Source organism: Procambarus clarkii, chromosome 82, assembly GCF_040958095.1.
Source record: "Procambarus clarkii isolate CNS0578487 chromosome 82, FALCON_Pclarkii_2.0, whole genome shotgun sequence".
In the NCBI taxonomy this organism is placed as follows: domain Eukaryota; kingdom Metazoa; phylum Arthropoda; class Malacostraca; order Decapoda; family Cambaridae; genus Procambarus; species Procambarus clarkii.
The window spans coordinates 7,045,699-7,064,053 of record NC_091231.1 but is presented as its reverse complement, the minus strand read 5'-3'; the positions used below and the strand labels follow the sequence as shown (position 1 = coordinate 7,064,053).

General features: G+C 39.2%; 1 protein-coding gene across 4 annotated transcripts in view; it reads right to left on the bottom strand.

Annotated features, from left to right (window-relative positions):
• LOC123764340 (protein abrupt) overlaps window positions 1–18,355 on the bottom strand; it is a 30,061-nt gene that overhangs the window by 5,236 nt on the left and 6,470 nt on the right. For 3 of the 4 annotated variants that reach the window (XM_069316061.1, XM_045751977.2, XM_045751978.2), the window contains exons 4-8: window positions 17,268–17,626; window positions 13,616–13,760; window positions 6,715–6,955; window positions 4,303–4,545; window positions 2,747–2,860 (exon numbers count right to left, since the gene is read on the bottom strand). In XM_069316061.1, the coding sequence (XP_069172162.1) occupies window positions 2,747–2,860; window positions 4,303–4,545; window positions 6,715–6,955; window positions 13,616–13,760; window positions 17,268–17,626 (1,102 nt within the window). The remainder of the gene's footprint in view (window positions 1–2,746; window positions 2,861–4,302; window positions 4,546–6,714; window positions 6,956–13,615; window positions 13,761–17,267; window positions 17,627–18,355) is intronic. The other variant, XM_069316060.1, reaches the window with a different exon arrangement.

Sequence of the window (18,355 nt, the reverse complement as noted above, 5' to 3'; positions counted from 1 at the left end):
ACTACACGGCAGTGAGGAGAGAGGCAGAAAGAAATTTTGAAAAAGGGATTGCGGACAAATGTAAAACAGAACCAGGTCTATTCTATAAATTCATAAACAACAAATTGCAGGTAAAGGATAATATTCAGAGGTTGAAAATGGGAAATAGATTCACGGAAGATGAAAAGGAAATGTGTGAAACACTAAACGAAAAGTTCCAAAGTGTGTTTGTACAAAATGAAATCTTTAGGGAACCAGATACAATAAGAATTCCAGAGAACAACATAGAACACATAGAGGTGTCTAGAGACGAAGTGGAAAAAATGCTCAAGGAGCTCGGTAAGAACAAAGCAGCTGGCCCAGATGGCGTTTCACCATGGGTTCTGAGAGAATGTGCATCTGAGCTCAGCATTCCACTTCACCTGATCTTTCAGGCATCCCTGTGTACAGGAATCGTAGCAGACGGGTGGAAACAGGCTAACATAGTTCCAATCTACAAAAGTGGCAGCAGGGAAGACCCCCTCAATTATAGACCTGTATCATTGACAAGTGTAATAGTGAAAGTATTGGAAAAACTAATCAAAACTAAATGGGTAGAACACCTAGAGAGAAATGATATAATATCAGACAGACAGTATGGTTTTCGATCTGGAAGATCCTGTGTATCGAATTTACTCAGTTTCTATGATCGAGCCACAGAGATATTACAGGAAAGAGATGGTTGGGTTGACTGCATCTATCTGGACCTAAAAAAGGCTTTCGACAGAGTTCCACATAAGAGGTTGTTCTGGAAACTGGAAAATATTGGAGGGGTGACAGGTAAGCTTCTATCATGGATGAAAAATTTTCTGACTATAGAAAAATGAGGGCAGTAATCAGAGGCAATGTATCAGAATGGAGAAATGTCACAAGTGGAGTACCACAGGGTTCAGTTCTTGCACCAGTGATGTTTATTGTGTACATAAATGATCTACCAGTTGGTATACAGAATTATATGAACATGTTTGCTGATGATGCTAAGATAATAGGAAGGATAAGAAATTTAGATGACTGTCATGCCCTTCAAGATGACCTGGACAAAATAAGTATATGGAGCACCACTTGGCAAATGGAATTTAATGTTAATAAATGTCATGTTATGGAATGTGGAATAGGAGAACATAGACCCCACACAACCTATATATTATGTGAGAAATCTTTAAAGAATTCTGATAAAGAAAGAGATCTAGGAGTGGTTCTAGATAGAAAACTATCACCTGAGGACCACATAAAGAATATTGTGCAAGGAGCCTATGCTATGCTTTCTAACTTCAGAATTGCATTTAAATACATGGATGGCGATATACTAAAGAAATTGTTCATGACTTTTGTTAGGCCAAAGCTAGAATATGCAGCTGTTGTGTGGTGCCCATATCTTAAGAAGCACATCAACAAACTGGAAAAGGTGCAAAGACATGCTACTAAGTGGCTCCCAGAACTGAAGGGCAAGAGCTACGAGGAGAGGTTAGAAGCATTAAATATGCCAAAACTAGAAGACAGAAGAAAAAGAGGTGATATGATCACTACATACAAAATAGTTACAGGAATTGATAAAATCGACAGGGAAGACTTCCTGAGACCTGGAATTTCAAGAACAAGAGGTCATAGATTTAAACTAGCTAAACACAGATGCCGAAGAAATATAAGAAAATTCACCTTCGCAAATAGAGTGGTAGACGGTTGGAACAAGTTAAGTGAGAAGGTGGTGGAGGCCAAGACCGTCAGTAGTTTCAAAGCGTTATATGACAAAGAGTGCTGGGAAGACGGGACACCACGAGCGTAGCTCTCATCCTGTAACTACACTTAGGTAATTACACTTAGGTAATTACACAAAATTGCAACCAAGTGCATATGAGCACTATGATCCTCCGTGAAATCAAGCCGAGAAAACAAAGGCCCCTAAGCATGCAGCTGTCTACCAAGGAAAGAAGCTGCAAACAATGACAAAGTGAAAGGAAGTGCTGAAAGAAGAGCCACAAAACCTCATACTGTCCTGCAAAGAGGACCTCAGGTGGGACACCATCAACGAAGCCACCTGATGACCTCTGTAGGACTCCAACCTTTCCAGAACCCAGAGCAACAGCCAGACCAGAGGGAAGAAGTACAGGAATCCACAGCTCGATCAGTCCAACCAAAAGGCATCTGCCATAAGAGCCTTGCAATTGGGAAACGGTGCCACATACATAGGAAAGTGCCAAGACCACGCTGATGCAAAGATGTCCTTGTCCAGGTGCCGGAACGTCTCAAAGCCACAGGAAGGAGGTGGAATCTACATTTAACTCTGTGGAAACAGGAAATGGACTGAACTTCTTTACTCTCACACCACTGCTCCTTGTGCCTATTTGAGATGGAAGGGAGAGGGAAGGGAGGGAGGGGGGGGGGGGGCAAGTTTTGGCCTCTGGTCCCCAATAGGCTTTTTAATGACTTGCAAGAGCAGGTGTGACTTAATAGTGTGGTGCTATCTCAGTGTGGGTAGCAACAGGGAGTCACCGAGGTCAGCCAAGAAAAATGCATTACATGGCATTCAACAATGGGTTTTATTCCACTTTCCCATTTTTTTTAATTTTTTATGTACAACTTTGATATATTTTTTAACTTTCTGATATCAATACAACATAATACGGCTGCATGGTTCACCGATTCATCAATTTCATTGAACTCACCATTTTTGCTATAAAATATTTTGTCACATCTGCTGCAAAATTTAAAAGCAATCATAAGAGCTTACCTTCAGCATGCATGATAGCCATATGAGTTCGTAACGTAGCAGCATCTCGATACATTCTTTTGCAAGTAGGACAAGGTCGAGGTTCATGAAATGCAAGCTTCCGTTGATATTGCTCTGAAAATGGGAAGAGGACTTTGTAACAATGAGCTTAATTTAATGGTGTTGCAGTACCCTACACCCATCTATGCCCATTTGGTTACCCTGTTAGACTCTTGCTCATTCAAGCCTGCATCTGGAGGCAACTAAGAACATATCGAAAGTTAAAGTCTGCAGATCTGCATACAGCATTAAGGGAGGTAGCCAACATTCTAGATGATGCCTCAAGTTGTGATATTACAGGACACTCCGACATGTCTCTCTCTCTCACAAAAAAAAAAAAAAAAAAAGGTTCGGCCAATGAGAACCGATCTCCAAACACACATCCTCTTTGTCCCAGTCTCCTATTGGTGAATCAAAACACTCGCTAGCTACCAGAAAAAAAAAAAAGGTCATCACTTGCTAGCCTTCATGAGGTGGAGTACTGCTGACCTTAGCTCTGACCTTTGAAGCATCCTTCTGAATTGTCATTTTTCTCTACATTACATTTGTCATTTCTCGCAACATTATACCAATTGTCATTTCTCTCTACATTATAGCAGTTGTCATTTCTTTCTACATTATAGCAATTGTCATTTCTCTCTACATTATAGCAATTGTCATTTCTCTCTACATTATAGCAGTTGTCATTTCTCTCTACATTATAGCAGTTGTCATTTCTCTCTACATTATAGCAGTTGTCATTTCTCTCTACATTATAGCAGTTGTCATTTCTCTCTACATTATAGCAGTTGTCATTTCTCTCTACGTTATAGCAATTGTCATCTCTTTACATTATAGCAGATGCCATTTCAATTAAAAAAAAAATTACATTGTGCATGCAGTTAGAATGTTAAAATAATTATTTAATAATTTATTAGGCTAACTAAATTCTGAATGGTAATAAAATGTCTAATTTTGTTTGAAGGTTTGAATGTTAATAGTCATTCAAGAGTGTTTTTTTTTTTACATTAAATATTATTCTACAGCTGGTTCATGACTCCCATGTTTCAGGTAATAATGAATGGAATATTTGTCTTGATATTTCCAAAGCTAGATCAATCATTCTGAAATTTGTGGACACTGGACTGTGATTAATGTCTGAAAAATCAATAAAACTTGTCTGAAATGTATAGTATCTCTCATGATAATTTATTGTATGCAAAATAGTGGCATGCACGCTTATGGATAACCACCTCTATACTGTTTGAGTTTTAAAAGAAAAAATTGTTTAAATCAATGATTTTTTTAATATTTGATTTAAATTAGTGATTTAAATCATCTTGATTTAAACATCAAACAGCCTTGAGTAGTACCACAACCTGACTGACTGCTATTTTGAGGAACATGATTGTACACCAAAGACAACTGTTTTAAAGTCAAGTACAACAACAAAAGCCAACAATGAAAGCTTATATAGAGAAACAAATTAGGGAAAGCAAACGATTTTACCCGTATAAAGCTCGAGACATGCAACTTACCCAGAGTGGCTTGCACTTCCTTCACAGACACAAGCGAAGGATGGATATATGGCTGGCCAGAACAAGTGGTAACAAGATTAGTAGTTGTACTGAGAGTTGTGCCTGTTGCAGTGGTGAGTGTGGTGCCAGCTGTCAGTGGAGTAATTGTGGTTGGCAGTGTGCCCGTGGTGGGTAGAGATGGGAGCAGCTGCACCATCTTTTCCATGTTGATGGTGCCATCAGTAATTGCGCTGCTGCCCAGCCCTATCAATTTAGAGAAGAGAGTGCAATTGAATTTCAAGTGGGACATATACTGTACATCAATAACATACAATAAATCCTTTCACTGCCTTATTTCCTCCAGAACACAGTGGCAGCAAAGTGTGGAATCTTGCATAAAAGTTTTAGCCAGTTACATCTCCAACCCCAAGAATCCTACATGTGGGCTTAACTGTTACACTAATATGATTGCACTTGCCCATCACCAAGCTACATCAATATGCATAGATAAGAGTTGCCCAAGATACACAGGTTGTAGATCTTCCATCACCAAAATAAAATAAGTGTTAGTAAACAAAATATTTATAAATATAGCATAAAATGAAATGAAACACCTTTCTGGAGGAGCCCTGGTGGCTTCCTGAAGCTATCTTCCTGAGATTGCTCCATACTAAAAGGTCACATCAGTCATGGAAGTTCTGTTTAGCCTACAAGGGACCAAAGTCAGAACCTGGTCACGCTTTCCCGCCAGAGGCACAGGGAGCGGGTGATAATCCACCACCCCACTGGAAAAAAAACTCCAGAAAATCAGCAAAGGTTCATAGAAAACGAAGCCTCAAATCCATCAAACAACACTGCAAACGATTCACACAGAACAAGGGAGAACATACACTAGAAAACTCATTATAACCCATTACCACCACCAAGCCCCAAGCCAAGCCCCCAGCCCTGAACCAACTCCTCATCTCAATTCTGTAACTGATGAATAACCCATGATGAATCAATAAACCTGGAAGGAGGGGGGAGGGAATCAGGAAGCCACCAGGGGTCCTTCAGAAAAAGGCCTGCTTGATACCTGCTTGATGGGGTTCAGGGAGTAGTAGTTCTCCCCAAGCCATGCCCAAGGCCAGGCTTGACTTATGAGAGCTTGGTTCAACAGACTGTTGCCTGGATTGGTATTTTATTACATTTTATGCTGGGTTTCTGGAGAGAGCCTCTCCAGTGGCTCTCTGAAGTTAACTAACCGTAGAGAACGAGAACGGGACTTACCAGGAGAGATGGCAGATACTAGGATGAAGAAGAGAAACCAGGCGAGGAGACATGGCCCAAAGAAACACATGACGAACTGGGACCAGAAACACTGAGTAAATACCTGACTGCCAGAACCCTCTTAGAAAGCCAAAACCTGAGCCTGAATAACAGTCCTAGGAAATGTTTTAGAGTGTGGCCAAAGCTGTGTATCTGAGAACATAAGGCTTAAGGGGGTAGACAGCAGGCTGGCTAGAAAATGACACTGCAGATGATTTGAGAAATGCATGCCTTAGAATCAGGGACAAAGGAAACGGGATCAACCAACACGATATCCACCAAGAAAGAACTGGTGGCTCACATGTAGCAACAAAGAATTGCCACTGTATACAACAAATGATGCACCCCGGATGAACCAACCAAGCATCAATCATCAATCCAGGACCCCTCTGGAGGCTCGCTGACTCATTCTTCACCAGAAAAGGAGAAGGTTGCCAAGTAAGAAACCACCCACCAGGTCCAAAGGAACAGAATTCATGCCTCTGGACGAATTCTGTTCCTCCAAAGGCGAAGTTCTTTATCCTCCATATCCTCCAATGACCGTTTGTTTTAAATTATTGTTACAAGTATTTGCTAATCTAACTAATAACAGCAATTTGAAAAAACACTAATATTATTCATTTAATTTTACTGCAATGTTTCTGGTACTCTCAAAGATCCAGATAAATGGGATAAACCATCTAGAAACTGTCTGGACAATTGTTTACTCTGCACCCTTCCTCTAAATATAACAGGCATAACAAACTGTGCCCCCCTTTCTCTAAATATAATAGGCATAACAAACCGTGCACCCTTTCTCTAAAAATAATGGACGTAAACTGTGCACCCTTCCTCTAAAAATAAGAGGCATAAATTAAGAAGTGAAACATTTTAACAAATGTTTACATTCATCCTTCCTTACATTTATAAAAGCTAATAGCCAGGAATTTTGCATAAGTAGAGTAAAACTGATAATCACATTTAGAATGAATGCTTTAAGAAACTAAAGATGGAATATGTGCAAAGAATGCCATGTGGTGAAGGCTGCAAGGAGCCAGGCACAGGGGAGACTATGCCTGAGTACATTATGTTATAGCGTTGAAAAGTGCTGTTATGGGTGCTGTAGAAATACAGTAATAAGATTACCTGATGGGGTGAGAAGTATCGTTGTGCTGGGCTTGCCACTGTTCACAGGAAGGATACCTCCAGTTGCCAAAAATGCAGCGTAACTCACTGCTCCTAAAGATGGTGTTGCATCTGAAGCAGTGGTACCATCCATTAAATTTGCAGGCATAACACACTCAACTGGCTTAGTCAGCGATATCGACAAAGATGTTTTAAGAGAATCCGAGTCCCCATTTTCAAGCCGACCAGAATTCACAGCCTCCTGTAAAAATATATAAAAATCATACATCCTAAATTCTACACTGAATCATTTAAATTCTAAATAATTTGTTTCATATCTAGTCTTCAAACGGTACTACACTGCCAGTATTTAGAGTGGACTGTATAAAAAAAAATGTGTAAAACACGTTGACCAGGCCACACACTAGAAGGTGAAGATGTTTTGGTCCGTCCTGGACCATTCTCAAGTCGATTGTGAGAATGTCGATTCTCACAATCGACTTGAGAATGGTCCAGGACGGACCAAAATGTTGTCGTCCCTTCACCTTTTAGTGTGTGGTCTGGTCAACATACTTTAGCCACTTTATTGTGACTCATCACCTGCATTGGTAAAACACCTATGCCACATCACACTTCTTTCACCTTCACATTTATCTGTCACTATTAAAAAGCCTCCTTCAATAAATACCTTCTTGAACATTTTCTTCACAATTATGAGCCACACTTGTTTGATTATTCTCTTTAAATCTCACCATAAAAAAGAGATACTGTTCAATATGTCTAAAACTCAGCAAATTGAAGAAGAAATACTCAATCATAACTTGCAATACAATATTATAAGTTTCTTCAAAGCAAAATTATTACTCACTACCCCACTAAATTCACATCCATATACAGAACATACATTCAGTACAATCATTTCTATAAACTATGACCTCTCGAAGAAGGGGTCATAGAGTGCATATAGTATTACTTCGAGGGGTCAGTGTGTATAAAGTAGTATATTTTGTAACAGTATTACAAAAGATTGTAAACAGCTTTTTCCTAGTTATAAAATTCAAAATACTGTATTAAGTTCCAGTCAATTTGACTTCAAATCTCAGAAGAGAACCAGTGTTACTCTTACAAATTAAGTGCTTCATAAAAGTTAATGCTATACCTAATTGGTTTCTTCGTTGATAAAAGAAAAATCTGTGATACTACAATCCATAATAATACACTCCTACATACACTCCCTTAATAGTAATCGATCGTACCCCAACCACGGCCACAATATGTACTGACATCTACCATTATTATTCAACAAAAATCCAATTGCATCGCCAAGCAAACTCACACAGACTTGAATGTTGACCCGTATAGATTTGGTTGGTACAGACTGTGAGTGTGAATGTAAAATAAAGAGTTGGGTACAACATTAAAGAGAAAAAAAAAAGGCCTTTAGTGTAGAAGTTCCCAGTGCACCAGTTCCACCAGAGACTTCTAGCAACTGACACCCTTGGCATCATAGCACGATTATATCATTTTTAGTTACATGTATTTGATGATTTTTTTTAATAACCTCCTGGCTACATGTATTAATTACATTTGTAATTAACAGATTACATTCTATTAATTACATTAGATTACAGTCATTAGACCTGTTATAATCATGCATAGCTTTTGTTTTAAGGTTCAAGCCAATAAACAAAGGCATTCTCGAGATATCACACAGAAGCTACTGAAAACAAGAAAAATAGTACTCTGGTGAAAACAATATGATATCACCCTTATCTGGAAAACATAATTCTCACAAATTCTCATAAAACAACCTTTCAAGCAACAATGGTTATGCTAACATTTCTGTTCAGCATTTTATATATGTTATTACAAGACAAAAATTATTTCAATACTGTAGCTCTTAACTTGTATGTTTATTAGGTTTATGTATTTTATCAGATACAACAATACTATCATGCAAATTAGATACCATCTAAATCTATAAGATATAGACTTGACTGAAATGCTATACAAAACAATAGGCTGCATAAATTATACCAGTATATATAATAATTTGTATTCAAACCTTCATAAGCATTCTCTTTCTGAATAAGTATAATAAACACAACCCTGTCACTTGTATTACCTTTCAGTCACACTACATTGGCCAGATTGCCATTTAATCCAGTTCTACAATATGTTCTACTGTACTACAAATCTTCATCAGCCATTTCATGGATAATATTAAAATTTAAACTGTGTTAACTGATACCTTTAAAGAAACATTTGTAGCTCTTAAAATAAACTAGAAATTGACCATGCTTGTAGTCTTCCCCTTAGTAGTGAACTTAACTACAGTACATCCCCTCCCGTCTTGAGCTCTAATATACTGACCGCAGAGTCAACATAGAGCCGTCAATACCTTAGTGCTAATCACTACTTGTGTGTTTGTGTTCGCACAGCTTTATCAGCATGCCAAGTTTATCGTAAGTGACCATATTATTCATCGTCTGCTTACATTTAAAAGATCGAATCATTTTAAAATGTACTAAATGTCCATCTCATTTGTTGTTGAGACATTGTTTGCATCCCCTCAAACCACATACTCCCATAATTAACTCATCATGAACCACTTTAAAGACAAAAGTCATTAGATATTCATATCTGAACTAACCAACCTGGCAATGTTTTTAGTGTCTTCCAGTTGAGTACTGCAGTAACTAAGATTCGTGCTACTATCACTGAATTTGTCTCAAGGCACAACCAAGATGAAACAATGGGACTTTGGCTGGGTTAAGTGGGATGATTTTTATTACTTTTTTTTTATTTTGCTCTCAGTACTTCTAGAACTCCCATCTCTACACTCATTAACTATCTCAACTGTGATAATGAAGGTGGGAATTACGTACAATACCAAGCTATAAAAACCCTTTCCCTCATCAAGACAACTCACCTTATTAGTTAAATCCTCTTGTGATATAGCCATTAACAAAAAGAGATAACATTCAGAAATAGTCACCATACCTTTGAAAGCATAATGTTTACACAAATTCATGAAATACAGTACAGTACATGTAATGGTAAACAATCTGATTAGTTTAAATCTTTAAAATATACAGTCCTCTTATATATGCAATCCATTTTCTCAAACTGTTTCTAAAAGTAATACTGTATGAAATACAAGGGGAGGGGGGGGGAAAACTCTCCAAACCTAATAAATAATAGACTAAATGTACAGCGTATGTGATACAATATTCATCAAATTGAATGGAAAGAATGAGGTTCAATAGTCCCTGACTGCTTGTTGAAGCAACAGAAGTAAAGGTGGGCATGACTGACTGTAATATTGGCAGATGTAAAAGCACAACAGTATATATAAATACTTAGTCAAATTGAAAAAAGGCAGGTGCACATAAAATAAGGAATACAACACTGTCATGGCTTAGAACCCAAAGAAACAGACTGAAGGTTTTTATTTAAGCTTACAGAAATAGTGTTTTTTAAGTAGAGATTATTTTCCTTAACATATATATACTTGGAATATAAGAACTAATAAGGAAAGCAGTATAAGTAGATCAGCTGGGAGGTGAAGTTAAACCTTAAAATACTTTCATTTTAAAGACTTTAAGGAAAGATTTAAAATTTTCCATAAATTATACTGTAAACAGTTTCTTGAATCATCACGACAACTTGGGCTTTTCTTGACACTAATTTTCATTCAGTGTGTCTAGTTAGATATCAGAAAATCATATACGTATCTGAAAATCATCCACAAGATATTTATTTAACCCTTAGACAGTGGTTATCGTAAATTGTTGATTCACAGGGTTAATGCGGTTACCATCATATGAAGATTTAAAAAATTATTGTTCGAGTTCTACATACATGATGCAAATATGGATGCAATGGAGTTAACCTTGACCAATGACAAAAATCCTGCTACCATCTCAATCTACAAATGCAGTTATCGTCATAAATGGTACTAGGGCAATGCGGTCATCATATGATAATTTAAACAATTATTGTCCGGGTTTCACGTATATGATGCAAATATGGATATAAAAAGCTCTCTGTGGATGTAAATAAAGAAAAACAATTGATAAAACAATCGGTGACACATCAGAGGATATAACAGTAAGCCAGTAAGTGTCAGCATAGTCGAGCGGCAAGTCTTGTAGAGTACCTCCACCCAGTCAAACAATGAATATTTAATTGTGTTTTTTTATTACATTATGTATACAAATTATTAATAATTCTATAATGAAAAATTATTTGTTGGAATTTGTATAGTTTTTGTGCATAGGCAGGTATGAGCATTTCTCCATAGCCACAGTAGTTTATTTGGAATCACTGATTTTCTGGCAGCCTTTCCTGGTGAGGTGGTGAATACAAATATCACTGCTCCCTATGTGTCTGTGAGGGGGAAGGGGGGGGAGTATGGTTTCTGGCTCTGATACCCAGTAGCCTATACAACTCCATGGCTGATGCAGCCTAGTAGATTGTATCATCTCAGCATTCAGCTTCAGAGAGCTACTGGGACTCGCCCAGAAATTGGCGTTTCATTACATTCAACGCTGCATTTCTGCTGCTGTTATACTGTATATAGTATAACAGCTACCTAGTATATGATACAGTATATAGTTATTATACTGAATAGTATATAGGGGAGCAAAGAAGGCGGCACACAGAAAATTGTGTGAAAAAAGCTAGTGGAACATCTGGAGCAAAGGAACTTTGTGACAACACCAAAATGGTTTCAAGGATGGCAAGTCATGCCTCACAGGATTAAATGAATTCTACAATCAGGCAACAAGCATCAGACAAGAAAGAGGGGAAGGGGGGGGGGGGGGCAAACTGCATATTTCTGGATTGCCAGAAAGCCTTTGACACAGTTCCACACCAGAGACTAGTGAGAAAGCTAGAGATGCAGCCAGGAGTGAAAGGGAAGGTACTCCATTGGATAAGGGAGTACCTAAGTAACAGAAGACAGCGAGTCAGGGAGCCGGTCGGCCGAGCGGACAGCACGCTGGACTTGTGATCCTGTGGTCCTGGGTTCGATCCCAGGCGCCGGTGAGAAACAATGGGCAGAGTTTCTTTCACCCTATGCCCCTGTTACCTAGCAGTAAAATAGGTACCTGGGTGTTAGTCAGCTGTCACGGGCTGCTTCCTGGGGGTGGAGGCCTGGTCGAGGACCGGGCCGCGGGGACACTAAAGAAGCCCCGAAATCATCTCAAGATAACCTCAAGATAACCTCACTGTGAGGGGTGAGATCTCAGATTGGCGAGACGTTACCAGTGGAGTCCCGCAGGGTTCAGTCCTTGGACCCATACTGTTTCTTATATATGTAAATGATCTTCCAGATGGTATAGAATCATTCCTCTCATTGTTTGCTGATGATGCAAAAATTATGAGGAGAATTAAGACGGAAGAAGACAGTATGAGGCTACAAGATGACCTAGACAGACTGAAAGAATAGTCCAACAAATGGCTACTATGGTTCAACCCGAGTAAATGTAAGGTAATGAAACTAGGCAGTGGAAACAGGAGGCCAGACACAGGATACCGAATGGGGAAGGAAGTCCTTCATGAAACGGACAGAGAGCAAGATCTGGGAGTTGATATCACACCAAACCTGTCTCCTGAAGCCCACATCAAAAGAATAACATCTGCAGCATATGCGAGGCTGGCTAACATCTGAACTGCCTTTAGGAACCTTGTGTAAGGAATCATTCAGAACCTTGTATACCACATATGTAAGACCAATCCTGGAGTATGTGGCAAGGCATGGAGCTCGTACCTTGTCAAGAACAAGGCGAAGCTTGAAAAAGTTCAGAGGTATGCCACTAGGCTGGTCCCAGAACTAAGAGGCATGAGTTACGAGGAAAGGCTGCGGGAAATGCACCTCACGACACTGGAAGACACAAGAGTAAGGGGAGACATGATCATTACCTACAAAATTATCAGAGGAATTGACAGGGTAGATAGAGATAAACTGTTTAACACAGGTGGTACGTAAACAAGGGGGACACAGGTGTAAACTGAGTACCCAAATGAACTACAGGGACGTTAGAAAGAACTTTTTCAGCGTCAGTAGTTAACAAATGGAATGCATTAGGCAGTAATGTGGTGGAGGCTGACTCTTGCACAGTTTCAAGTGTAGATATGATAGAAGCCCAGTAGGCTCAGGAATCTGTACACCAGTTGATTGACAGTTGAGAGGCGGGACCAAAGAGCCAGAGCACAACCCCCGCAAGCACAACTAGGTGAGTACAGGCCTGCTGAGCATGTGCCTCCTCCTTTGCTCCCTTTATATTAGGGTAAGGAAGGGTAAAGAACCCAAAAATCAGTCTAAGAAAATTGGTAATTATCCTCACAGAAAGAAAGCAACAAGGTCTGCGAAGAATTCAACAGGAGACTCCAAGGTTTAGGACAAAACCAGATTGGTGATAGGCAAGTAGAAACTACTGAAAGCAACATTGTAGTTAATAAAAATCAAAGAGAGAGATACCTGTTGAAATTAGTTGAAAGTACAGCAGAGGGACCAGACCAGATACTGTCACAGCTACTGAAGCATACAACAGAGATACTCTGCGATCACCTTATTAAGAAAAAACACTGAGCTACACTGCCAACCATAACCAAACATGTGTTAGTATCAAATTGCCTGGAAATTGACAAGGCTTTATCATGATATTGCATGTTAGAAAAAAAAATGTTGCCATTGGACTACATTGCTTAATTTTAATAGCATCAATACATTCAACCCAAACTGAAGAATCTTAAATACCAATTCAATAGGATGAGGTACTTCAATCATTTTACAAAACCTGCTGGAAAATGACACACACACAATTTAACAAGATTAATCCACAAGGTCTTCCTACAAAAGCCATCTAATGCAGTCTATATTGCTTATATGTTCATAATAGTATACTGTACTCACCATAATGGACTCCACCTCATCCAGGTCCTCCATTTCATCTTTGATGTGACAGTCTCCATTCATTATTTTCACTCTTATATTTTTTAATTCTTTATTATTTTTTTCCAAAAGGTTGATAGGTCCCTTCTCATTTTCCTTGTCACTGCTACAAAAAAAAATATATATTTTTACTTACAAAATTTAGAAAAAAGCCTAATTTGCAAAGTACCCAAAGTTTCTTTTGGTTGTTAAATCATACCAATTCTGAAAACAAATATTGAAAGAAGCAACATGGAATGTTGTGTCAAAGCTCAAATTTAGCTACTGACCTTCTCACCCTCTAAGTTACACTACATAGCCCCCCCCCCCCACATAATAAAGTCCCAAAAATATATGTATCACATGTGCAAGAAACACCAACTCCTCCAATGTTAACCCTTAAGGTGCAGCTATCCTTATATATTGATTCATTCACTGGATAATGCAGCTATCTTCGCATAATGATTTTATATATTATTGTTTGGTTTTTACACCAATGACACTAACATTGATATGATATCTCTATATGGAAGAAATGGAGCTTACCTAGACCCATGTAAAAATGCTGCTTTTGTTTCATTATTGCTTACTACGTAAATGTGGTCAAGAAAAATTTACAAGTTGAAAGGGAAACTACACTGAGGCAAGGAAAGAAAAGCCAAAGCACAGTCAAGAGACCTGGAGGGTTCAGGTGAAGCCTGAGCAGGCTACAGGTGGAAGAACGCACGAGACAACTTTGCGGAACAGTGCCGCGGAAGTGACGACACCGAAAGCAAGCGACAGTGGCTCTGCCAAAGCCAAATGATATGAGACGACAGCACTGTATTTTGCATAAAATGCCGATCAAGAAGTATTCAACATAAAAAGGAGAGAACAGAATGAACCAAAATTGAAGAGAAGTGACAAAGTGACAAATAGCAGCAAAAAGAGCACAGAGTCACTATGAATACTGTTGCTCATACTGTCATCATGCTCATACGCTCATACTGTCGCTATGAAGAAAGGAGCAGGTGAGAGACCAACAAACCCACCACCTGCACACCATTCAAATAGTGATAGATGCGCTTCAGGAAATCCAGGAACACATTGAGCACAAGGAGAAGTTCGCACAGTGATGTACATCACTGGGCCGATCTGTTGGAAAGTGGAGGCACAGAAAAATGCCCGGGTTTGGACACTGAGCTAGAAGCACTGGAAACTAAGGTTGGACCAACCACCAGGGTGCCAAAATGATCACCCTCCCAGAGTAAGCATCCAGACTGGCCAGCACACAGAGCAACAATTGAACCAGGGAAGAGGTAAATGTACCTCCACAACTAGTCTAGTTGAAAGGCATCCACCATGAAAGCCTCGCAGTCAGGGAACGGAGTCACATAGGAGGGAAGGTGCTGGTTCCATGCCTAACACAAAAGAGGTCCACCTTGAGTAACTAGTAAATCTCGCAATTCCAGGAAGGACGCGTCTTTGATGAGCCACTCCACGGAGATGGGTCGAAAGCAAGACAACCTATCCATGAGGATGTTGGACACACCTTGCACAAGCTGGAATCAAAACATGCACATGAGGTTGCACTAAATTGGTAAACCCAACAACCCAATTTAAATTGGTAAATAACCCAACAAAGCAAATGGCCCTCAGAGGACAAGCAAGTCTGAGGAAGGCTGGCACTTTGCTTGAAGCTTTAGGGCTCGCTCATGAGCTGATGACTGAAAGCACTGCAAGTTGGTGTGGTGACACTAACATCAGCAGCAGAACGACCTTAGGAGCCAGATAGAAACCTGATGGACAAAATTGGTTCTAACGAGTTTCAAGCTCATTCGAGTGAATCCCTTGTTCCATGCAACTCGTTTGCAGTAGTAGTCTGGCGTGTTTTTCATTTTCTGTGCACCCTCCAGTTGTCTGTAAAGCTGCACCGACTTTCTGGACGCTTTTTTGGGTGAGAATAGCAAATTGCCGTTAGCTCTCTGTGCCTCTGTGAGGAGGCCAGGTTCTGGCTCTGGTCCCCAATAAGCCAAACAGAACTCCCCTGCAAATCTCCACAACTGCTATTGCAAAGTTATGGTTCTTAGGGGCATATCATCATTCAAATCAGTTGGCTTCCAAGACTGCGGTGTTCTACAATACTGTTCATTCCAATACAGTAACAAAACTGAGACCATAACAGTGCTCTTGCCTCTACAATAAAAAATGACCCAAGAACCATAAACATAATAAAAATCAACTGCTGGTATTGATCAAAGCTGTCTAACAATAAAAATAAGGTATCTTTTATGATCACATATAAGTATTGTCAATTTGATATTAAAGGATGGAACTTTCAAGAAATTGAACGAAAATGAAACCAAATTAACAAAAGACAATAGAGTAATTGCTATGGGGATACACTGCCCTATCCCAATGGCAGCCACACTTTCTTGCTCAAACACAACTTTAGGTCAGTATTTAATGTATCATGTCAATATACAGAAGGGTTTGATACTGGACAGAAACCTGTTAACACTTTCGCGCTTTCCGCAAAGGTCACTCAGCCAACCGAATGTGCGCGCAGCGTTTTTATCGCTTAAGCGTAAAAACAAAAATGTGTATACTCTTTTTACTCTTCTGACCTTAGTTCTCATGCTACGTATTTCATTTTGGTACCAACGTGTTCGCAATAAAATTCTCTAGAAGAACATCAGTAAAAAAAGTCACGAAACGTATAGGGATACCAGCACCAAATAAATAACTACGAAGATGACTCGCCGTGAGCGCCCATCAGCAACAAAATGTTTTTACTCTTGGGATTGTAATCACCTCCACACTTATTCTACAGCGTTAATTTTGGTATCAATGGACTCGCAATGAAATTCCCAACACGGTGATATGAATATAAGCGTAGAATAATGATGCGGCCCGCCCGCAAGAGTGTGGGAAGTGGTGAAATTGTTACCCGGTATCGGTGACGGGACGACGCTCGGCGCTTTGAAAGTTTATACTTATTTCACTCTCATGACATTAATTTTCTATGTACGTCATTCATTTTTGTGTCAATGTGTTCGCAATAGAATGTTCTATGTGCCCATAGGTAAAAAATATCAACAAAGCGTAAGTTAGAATAGCGCCAAATATAAAACAACGCTGGAACATATCAGTGAGCGTCAAACACACACGAAATTTTTTTACTTTTGTTATGTTTGTCAAGTTTATACTTGTTGCACACAGTTATTTTTGGTTGTATATTGATCGGAATAAAATTCCCTAAACAGACATATGCATATAATACATGATATGGGGGAAGCATTACCAGTATAAACGGCTAAAGTCACCCACCTGCAACCCGTTTGGGACAAAATACCATTTGATCGAAGTTATCCACACCTTTCATGAACTTATTGTACCATGCAGCCTAGTGGTGAGAAAGAGAGCCTCATAGCGCGCAGTTTGAAACAAACCCAAAGTAAATCGGATAAAAATTGAATTTTATACAAATATTTTAAAAGAGGACTCAACTTTATGTCCACTATGCGTTAGCGTTAGACGAAACGGGACGCGCCGGCGCGTCCAGATAGCGCGAAAGTGTTAATAAGAAGAGGTGTTAAGTAGAATTAAACCATGATGAGTCCCTACTGAGAATACTTAAAAATGATCTATTCACCTTGTGTCATTGATGGGAGGAACATCAACAGGTGTGGCTGCAAGGACTTCCTGAATATGGGATGAACTGGTAACTGGAACTGTTGCATTATTACTATTTTTGGAAGAGGAAAATGATCCTTTGCTTTCAGTTAAGGATCCTTCCACAGTTTCACTATTATTGCACTTTCCCTGTTGCAAATCTGACGAGTCAGTACGTTGTCTTTTGGAAGGGGGAGCATCACTGTCATACGAGGAATCACCCTCACTTTCTATGTCTTTCTTAGAGGTCTGAATTTCAGAGATTTTTAAGTCATCATCTTCCTCGTCTTCTTCTTCATCATCAAAGTCGTCTTCATCACTATCATCTTCTCCACCAATCTAGTGAAACAAAAACTTGTAATATAAGGCTGTGACATGTATGTATATGTGCCAGAGGCGTAAAGCTATTCAGCTTCAGCACCTTGCAAGAAATACTGTAGATACAACCCAAGGCACATAAGACAAAATACAAGAGTATTTTGTATAATAAATACAAGAGTATAGTTGGTAATAAAATGAATATAGATGAAGGTGGTACTCAATGTCCCTAAGCAAGGAAGGTCTTATGCAGGTTTCACAGAATTAAGTTTTTAACACAAATACAGCATTTATACCATAAGTAAAAATAACCATCATTGAATGTAATGAAACTCCTCTTTCTTGTGGTTCCTTGTTGAGTCAACGTTACTAGCTAAACATTACTAGCTACATGGAAAGCTCTACCCAATTCCAGAATCACCATGACCAAAAGAAAAACAAAAACCTGAAAAAGCAAACTCAGACTGAAGGAGCAATAGAAAACCAAGAAGAGGAGAGAAAACCAAAACCTTTGCCAAAAACCAAGAAAGCTCAGGAGGAGCATGCATGCCAGAGACAAAAAACACCCAAGACAACTTGCAAAACACGACCATCTGTACCAAAATGCAAACGACATTGGCACCACCAAAGCCAAACAATACAAGACAATTAGGCACGAGAATCTGGTCAAGAAACAAGCAGAACCTAAAGAACAACACAACCTGAACAAAAACCAAAGACGACAGAGGGACAGAAAAAGGCACAATGGAC